Source organism: Bison bison, unplaced genomic scaffold (assembly GCF_000754665.1).
Source record: "Bison bison bison isolate TAMUID 2011002044 unplaced genomic scaffold, Bison_UMD1.0 scf7180017864299, whole genome shotgun sequence".
Taxonomy (NCBI): Eukaryota; Metazoa; Chordata; class Mammalia; order Artiodactyla; family Bovidae; genus Bison; species Bison bison.
In genome coordinates, this window is record NW_011494871.1 from 159,032 (window position 1) to 168,159 (window position 9,128).

The following is a 9,128-nucleotide window of genomic DNA, read 5'->3' on the forward strand; positions in this document are numbered from 1 at the left end:
ATAAAGTAGGCAGACTCTGGTTTTTTTGGGGGGTAGATGCTCGAGAATATCCGGGGGGACTCCTGAGGCTCGATCCCGCCTTTGCATATGCCGAGCCTCCTTCCTCATGACCTTTGTCACGAGTGGAATGCCTCACCGGCTCCTGGCACTGGATGATGATAAAACATTGTATATTGAGGATGTGTTTTGTTTTTCCTATTTTTGGATTAAAAGCAAATGAATTTGTAGTATTTGCATTAGTACCACATCTGCTATAGTTAGATCTGGAAAACTCCTAACCTGTCTATGCTGTATGCCTGGAGAATTCCATGGACAGAGGAGCCCAGTGAGCTACAGTCCATGGGGTTGAAAAGAGTCAGACACAACTGAGGCAGTAACTACTACTACTATTCATAGGAGTATTTATATAACCAGACAACCATTCCTTATTTATATCTATATAATCAGACATTGCTGTGGCTCAGTGGTAAAGAATCCACCTGCCAATGCGGGGGACGCAGGTTTGATCCCTGGGTCGGGAAGATCCCCTGGAGAAGGAAATGGCAACCCACTCTAGTATTCTTGCCTGGGAAATCCCATGGACAGAGGAACCCAGCAGGCTACAATCCACGAGGTCACAAAAGAGTTGGACATGACTTAGTGACTAAACAATAACAACAACAACAACAAAACTAAAGCAAAGCTTTCATTTTGGCATTGAATGAAAACTTATTACTTGCCAATGACTTATGTATAGAATTTAAGGGTATCTTTGTATTGTCTGAAAAACTGAATCTCAGTGGGATTTTACCTGGGAGCAGGTCATTTTCCATAAAGTCACAATTTTTATAGTTGTCTTTCCACTGTGAATCGTGGCCTTACCAGTAAAAAATGGCAGGAGTTGGAATTGTCACTGATGGGAGACGTTGCCTTTTGAGTCCTGTTGTTTCAGCCATTTGAGGAAAGGGTGGTGCCCTGGCCCTTGACTTCCTGGTGCTCTGTCTGTGGCCCCTTCAGAGTGGAGATCACAGTCAGGCCTCACAGCCCTGGGCTGGCTCTTCCAGTAGAGCAGGTCACACGTGTATAGAAAATGCCAACTATAGGGACAGAATGGAGACGAATGGGTGCCAGGACTGGAGGTGACTGCACAGCGACACGACACGAGGTTTTAGTGGGAAGAAATCCCCTTGTCTGTGTTTCAGTGGTGCTCACACACCGTCTGTATGCATGTATACTCAGTCACTTCAGTCGTGTCTGAATCTTTGTGACCCCATGGACTGTAACCCACCAGGCTCCTCTGTCCATGGGATTCTCCAAGCAAGAATACTGGAGTGGGTTGCCATGCCCTCCTCCCAGGGATCTTCCCAACCCAGCGATCAAACCCTGATCTTCTGCATTGCAGGCAGATTCTTTTCAGCTGAGCCACCAGGGAAGCCCCCACATACAGTCTGTGAAAGTGAAAGTCGCTCAGTCATGTCCGACTCTTTGCGACCCCATGGACTATACAGTCCATGGAATTCTCCAGGCCAGAATGCTAGAGTGGTAGCCTTTCCCTTCTCCAGGGGATCTTCCCAACCCAGGGATCAAACCCAGGTCTCTCACATTGCAGGCGGATTCTTTGCCAGCTGAACCACCAGGGAAGCCCACACAGTGTCTACATTAGTTAAAACTTATCAACCTGCACACCTAAAGGGGGTGAATTTCATTGTATGCAAATGCATCTCAATTTTGTAAATAATTTCCTATGTATGACATGAATTAGAATCTTTTTTCCTTTGGTGCCTGAACAGATGATTCACAAGCTGGCAGCTCGAGCTCTGATAAGAGATTATGAAGATGGCATTCTCCACGAAAACGAAGTGAATCACGAGGTTTGCTTTTTCATGTGAAAGCCATTGTCTGTTTTTTTTGGCCTTTCTTGAGTTGCTTTATCCTTGGAAATGTGAATGAGGATCAGCAGATGGAAAGGGACCCCTGTCATCATTGCCGTGTTTTCCATGCCGGGGTGCAGGGTGCCCCATAGTTACTTGATTTAGTTTTTAGTTAGCTTATTGAATGAATTATTGACAGAACAAAGGAAACTCAGACGCCTCCCTCAGTGCCTGTAAAGACACCACCTAGGTGCTTGTGTGTTGTAGGGTGAATGTCCTCCATCTGTGATGAAAAGGCCGGGTCTGGGGGGCTGAGCCGCCTGGGGAGCTCAGCAGAGCCAAGCCCACCTTGCCCCCCCATCACTGAGCCACTGAGGCCCTGGCAGGGGACTCCCTCTGCTACCCCATACCCAGATGACTGCTGTCAAATGATGGCTGGAGCATTAGCGCTCAGCACACTCCTCCCCAGGCAGTTGGTTCCCTCAGAGGTCAGCACGCTCCTTCTCACCCTCAGGTCAGCAGCCTTGGTCCTGCTTTGCTCAGGGTCCTTTTCCATCTGAGGGCAGCTGACCAGCCGCACTGGCAAACCAGCCTGGACCAGTCCCTCTACCTCCTGACACCCCTGGGCTCCTCATCTTTACAGTGAGAGACAGACTCAATGTGACAGGTCTTGGCAGCTCAGCAGCCTTGACCTTGAGGGCTCCTTATAAACACACCACAAGCCACAAGAAGCTCATGAATATGAATTGCTGTTTCTGTACTTTAGCCTCTCGTTGAGCCCAATTTTTGCAGGAAATGGCAGGTTAGCCACTTGAGATACTTAGGCAGAGCCATCGACTCAATGTTGCGTTGGAAATCCTAATTATAAAATTGCTGCTAAGTCACTTCAGTCGTGTCTGACTCTGTGCGACCCCATAGACGGCAGCCCACCAGGCTCCCCCATCCCTGGGATTCTCCAGGCAAGAACACTGGAGTGGGTTGCCATTTCCTTCTCCAATGCAGGAAAGTGAAAAGTGAAAGTGAAGTCGCTCAGTCGTGTCCGACTTTTAGCGACCCCATGGACTACAGCCTACCAGGCTCCTCCATCCATGGGATTTTCCAGGCAAGAGTACTGGAGTGGGGTGCCATTATCTACTTCTTATAGAAAGACACCTTTTTGTATTATGTAGTATTCATTTAATTGGTCAATAGGACATGATTTCATTTGTTATTCATTATTATTCTGTCTTATTATTCATTTTTCTTAGATGAAGAAGCAAACTTTAAAATCTCTGATTATTAAACTCAGTAAAGAAAACTCTCTCATAACACAGTTTACAAGCTTTGTGGCTGTGGAGAAAAGGGTATGTATTGTTAATTCACTGTCATTTTATCTATATTTGCGGGCTAAGAAGATGATTCTTGCCTTTGCTGTCACTGGTGGCCCCTGCGTCTGTGAAAAGCAGCAGAAAGCCTCTTATCCACGCAGGGCACAGGGCTTGCGTGATCTCTGCATGAGTTACCTGTGCTGTTATTTTAATGTTACAGTTGAATTAGTACACAATTAATAAAGATGAGAAATGCCAAAAATGTAACAAATTGTTGAATATGTGAATTTTAAGATATACTACAATTTGTTACATTTTTGGCATTTCTCACCTTTATTAATTCTTGACCCTCAGAAAATAAGAGAGGCCTGGGCTCCCCTTACCCTGTGAGTGGCCCTTTCGTCTACACAGTTTGAGAGGAGAGCCCTCCAAGGCACTTGGTACAGCGCCACCCAGCAGGTGCTCTATGAAGGGGACCCTCACCCCAACCTGACCATCTTCTCCCCCAGGACACAGGATCCAGTCCGACCCCCAAACATATTCCAAACCAAACATTCATGAGGCTGTAGAATTTGTAATAATAATTTAATGTGATAATGTCTGTTTTCTCTTTACCTGATTGTTATTCAATATAGTATGGTAATGAGTCACCTTCTCCTGATATTCCAAATACTTTGGAACTTATTGCCAAAGAAGACATAGATTTTCTGCCATACATGAGCTGGGAGGGGGAACAACCAGATGCCAGCAGGATGCAGGTGAGTGTTGATTACAAATCAATTGATATAATTGTGTGTACAAGTTGTGATTACAAATCAATTGATACAATTGATCAATTGTGTGCTCATGCTTTTATGATGGTAAGGGGAACCCTTCGCTAAAATAGCACCCTTTTGATCTGTATACGCAGATACTGATGTCTCCCTGATGATGGGAATTTTTGCACATTTTTAAAAATGCTGTTATGTGAGAAAGGCTCCATTTACAAATGTAGCTATAAAGTGCAAAAGAGGAACAATAGTGGTTACAGACAAACTGTGGTTCAGGAAGCCAAAGGCCTTATCTCTAAGAGTGACAGGCAGTTCATCCTGAAAGTGGTGATAAAAGCCTATCTAATTATCTAACTTCACCACCAATATTTATTTAAGTTTGTAGTGCTTTATGCTGTGGCCTTTGTGACCACATGATAGAAGTTGAGAAGCACAACTTAAATAAAAACTGGAAGATGTTAGTCACTAGTCATGTCCAACTCTTTGCAACCCCATGGACTCCCACCAAGCTCCTCTATCCTTGGAATTCTCCGGGCAAGAATACTGGAGTAGGTTGCCATTCCCTTCTCCAGGGAAATAAAACCTGGAAGATATATACAAAAGCAAAGGAACAAAACAGTGGTAGTAAGACTCTGGAGTATCCAAATTAGAGAAGTAAAACTGCCAAAATCTAAGGATTTAAAATCCAAGGGAAAAAATTTATGTGCTTCCAAGGTGGGCCTAGTGCTAAAGAACCTGCCTGCTGACACAGGAGACATAATAGACACCAGTTTGATCCCTGGGTCAGAAAGATCCCCTGGAGGAGGGCATGGCAACTCACTCCAGTATTCTTGCCTGAAAAATCCCATGGACAGAGGTGCCTACAATTGGCGGGCTACAATCCATGGGGTTGCAAAGAGTCTGACACAACTCGGCAACTAAAGAACAAAATGTAAAGGATCTTGGCTAGCTAAAACACCTTTGAAAAGGAAGAAGAGGTTGGAGGCCTTACACCATCTGATATTGAGGCTTACTATAAAGCCACAGTAAGTAGGAAAGTGTGGTATTAACATAAAATGGACATCTAGACCATTGGAACAGCATGGAGAATCTAGAAATATATCCAGATATATAGGGCCAATTGTCTACAGAGGCCCAAGGCTATTCAATGGGGGAAAACGATCTTTTTAAAAAAAGATTCTGAAAAGATTGTATAGTCATGTACCAAAAAACAAAACAAAACCCCTCTACCCTTAGTTCACTCCATATAAAAAGATTGACTGGATTATTGGCTTAAATGTAATAGCTGAAACCTGAGTATCTGGGAAGAAAACAGGAGAAAACCTTAATGAGCTAGGGTTGTACAAAGCTTTCCTAAATTTAAAGAACAAACCACAAAAAAAAATTGGTGAACTGGACTTTATTAATATCAAAAACTTTTATTCTTCAGAAGACACTGTTAAGAAGATGAAAGGGCAGACCACAGACTGGGAGAAAATGTTTGCAAAACATATCTGACAAATATGTTTATCTAAAATATATAAAGAAGTCTTACAATCTGATAATAAGAAAACAACCCAGTAAAAAAAAATAAGCAAAAGATCATTTTAGAAAACTCTCAGTTTCTTAAAGAGTTAACTATACACCTATCATTTGACCCAGCCAAATGAAATGAAAGTATGTGTTTACACAAAGACTTGCACATGAGTATTCATTGTGGCTTTACTTGTAGCAGCCAGAAGTTGGACACAACCATCAGGAGATAAATGAGTAAACAAATTGTGGTACAGCCTTACGAGAGTAACTACTCAGCAGTAAAAAGGAGAAATAGTCTCTCAGCCGTGTCTGACTCTTTGCAACCCAATAGACTGTAGCCTGCCAGGCTCCTCTGTCCATGGCGTTCTCCAGGCAAGAATACTGGAATGTATTGCCATTCCCTTCTCCAGAGGATCTTCCTGACCCAAGGATTGAACCCAGATCTTCTGCTTTGCAGGCAGTTTCTTTACCATCTGAGCTACAGGGAAGTCCTGTAGCTCAAAAAAAGGTTAAAAAGGAGAATTAACCATTGATATATACAACAACATGGATAAATGTCAGGGCAGTTATACTAAGTAAAAGTCAAAGAATATAAGCTGTAAGCTTCCATTGACACAAAATATGTGCAAACCAATCTGAAGTTACAGAAAGCAAGGAGGAGGAGTGAGATGGGGCACAAAAGGGCACGCTAAAGGAGTGTGTGCTGAATATGTCATTGCCCTCGTTGTGACAATGGTCTCAGGGATGTATATTTATGCCAGAACTCATCACTCTAAGATGTAGTTGTTTATGTCAATTATACCCAAATAAATCTATTTTGAATATCTAATTAGCTTTAACCAAATTGCCTGTTTGCGTGTCCAACTCTGTGGCCCCATGGACTGTAGCCCATCAGGTTCCTCTGTCCATGGAATTTTCCAGGCAAGAATACTGGAATGGGTTGCCATTTCCTACTCCAGGGGATCTACCCAACCCAGAGATCAAACCCGCCTGTCTTGCATCTCTTGCATTGGTAGGCAGATTCTTTATCTCTAGAGCCACCTGAAAGCCCAAATTGCCACTACATAGGTTATATCAGTTCACTCTCCCATCAGAAGCACTTGAGAGGCTGTTACTCTATTCTCTCTTTAACCCAGTATATTATTCAAATTTTTGATCTTTACAGATCTGATAGGTTAAAAGTATATTAGTGATATTTTAATTTTCATTTATTTCTTTATGAATGAAAAGGAACATGTTTTCATATTCCTAAGAGCCCACATATTCATCTTTTCTAGGTATCGTCCATTAATGTCTTTTACCTTTTTAAATTGTGAGATTAGTCATTTTCTTGTTTATCTTAGGAAAATTATATTTTGTAGGGAAATTAGGCCTTTATGATACGAGTTGCAAAAATTTCTCAGTTTGTCATTTGTATTTTGATGTTGCTTATCATCATTTTGTCATGCAGATATTTTAATGAAGTCAAGCATTTTCATCTTTGGGTTTCTTTGTTTTGTATTGCTTTGTCTTTTGTCATGCTTAGAAATCTTTCCTTCAGATATTATGCTTTATAAAAATTTCCCATGATTTCTTTCTTTAAATAGTTGTATGGCTTCATGTTTACGTTGAAATTTTCTTTCCTGGTACAAGATGGGACATATGGGAACAACTTTATTCCTTTCCAGATGACTTCCAACTTTCTCCAGCACCATTTATTAAATAAGTCTTCTTTTCCTCTAATTGATTTTAGGAATCTTTGTTGTCTTTATCATCTCCTAACTCCCCACTTGTGTTAGGATCTGTTGCTGGACCCTGTATTCTGTTTCCTAAATCAGTCTGTTATAATTGTAATTTTATAAAAGTCTTTAATGTCTGATGGGTCTGGTCCATCACTTGCTCTTTTTTCACTTTACTCATCTAATTAAGAAAAATTTAACCAGAAAAATTTAAATATTATTTTAAATGTGTGTCTTGTCCTGTGTCCTGCAGTATTAATTATATGTGCTGAGCTGTGCTTAGTCTCTCAGGCATGTCTGACTGTGTGTGGCCCCATGGACTGTAGCTTACAAGGCTCCTCTGTCCATGGGGATTCTCCAGGCAAGAATACTGGAATGGGTTGTCATGCCCTCCTCCAGGGCATCTTCCCAACCCAGGGATTGAACCCAGGTCTCCCACATTGCAGGCGGATTGTTTATCCTCTGAGTCACAAGGGAATCCCAAGAAGACTGGAAGGGGTAGCCTATCCCTTCTCCAGGGGAGCTTCCCAACCCAGGAATTGAACTTGGGTCTCCGGCATCACAGGAAGATTCTTTACCAGCAGAGCTACCAGGGAAGCCCCATTAATTATTTAAATATACACATTTGTCTGAGCTGGGAAGGGACTACTCCTTTTTAAAAAAAAAACCTCATTTACATTGGTAAAACTAAAAGCTGATTATTTTCAAGATATCTCAAGGACTAGTAATTCATATAAAATTTGATTTTATTTACATGTATGTTTTTAAGGAATACTCTTTAAAATTTATTCAGATAATAGTAGTGACAGCATCCCTCATTCTCTTTTTTTTATATATTTTCATATTCTAATATAAAAGACATTAATTTACTTAAAGCTTTGGAGTTTTTTTTTTCAGTTTTCTCATTTTCTTAATATTTCTTAAAGCAGTATAAAAGACTGGAATAATTTCATTCTATCAGTTTATTTTAGGGCTGCTAAGTTGCTTTAGTTGTGTCCAACTCTCTGTGACCCCATGGACTATAGCCCACCAGGCTCCTCTGTCCATGGGATTCTCCAGGCAAGAATACTGGAGTGGGTTGCCATGCCCTCCTCCAGTGGATCTTCCCAAACCAGGGATTGAACCTGCATCTTTTATGTCTCTAGCATTGGCAGGTTGGGTTCTTTACCACCAGTGCCACCTGGAAAGCCCATTTTAGGACTAATTTGACACTATAATATTGCTTATTGTCAAGTCTTTGGCAAGTCTCTTTTATGGTCCTCAGTTTCCTCTTGTGGAAAATAAGGGATGTTTAAAATTCTGTGATTCTAAGAACAGAGAGAGATTAAGATATTTGGTGTATTTACCACTGATATTGTCTCCAGCTCTCCAACTCCATGTCTGTAAATGAGGGCACTATAGGTAAATGACCCTGAGTGTCTGGTCTTCTCAGTGCCCTGGGACAGACAGTTTCATCAGTGCTGAGAGGTCAGCTCCTAGGAAGCCTGGCTTCTTGATCATCATCCACTTAACCTGTGCTTTCCTTATATTGTCACTTCTCTTTCTGGCAGACACTTTCAGCATCGTCTGAATGGAACCAAGAACCCAAACGTAAATGTAAACGTAAACAGACTAAAAAGAAGCGTTCATCACTTAAGATGATACTTTCTGAAGATTTTGAAGCCTTTAGCTCAGATGCCCCAGAAGAATCTGAAGTGGTCAGTTTTGTCTTCAGGGATGCGGAGGAGCCCTGGGGTTTGCGTCCGATGGAGTCATCTAAACAAACAGAAGTTAAACCAGAATTCACAGAAGCTATCTCACAGAAAACGGCCGTTTCTGACATTCCTACTGCCCCTAGTTTCTTAACTACACCCCTCCATGTTGGCTCTGGTTTCTACCTTCAGGCCAGTTCAGCACTGTTTGGTTCTCCAGCTGGTCCCAAACACTTCGGTTCCCCTAAGAAGTACCTGGAAATGGGCAGTGGTGCCG

At 42.0% G+C, this 9,128-nt stretch overlaps 1 protein-coding gene across 1 annotated transcript in view; it reads left to right on the forward strand.

The window, feature by feature from the left end:
* Positions 1-9,128, forward strand: part of PARP4 (poly (ADP-ribose) polymerase family, member 4) — a 77,108-nt gene that overhangs the window by 51,737 nt on the left and 16,243 nt on the right. The window contains exons 28-31 of the mRNA XM_010851238.1: positions 1,770-1,850; positions 3,098-3,193; positions 3,793-3,915; positions 8,711-9,122. Of these exons, the coding sequence (XP_010849540.1) occupies positions 1,770-1,850; positions 3,098-3,193; positions 3,793-3,915; positions 8,711-9,122 (712 nt within the window). The remainder of the gene's footprint in view (positions 1-1,769; positions 1,851-3,097; positions 3,194-3,792; positions 3,916-8,710; positions 9,123-9,128) is intronic.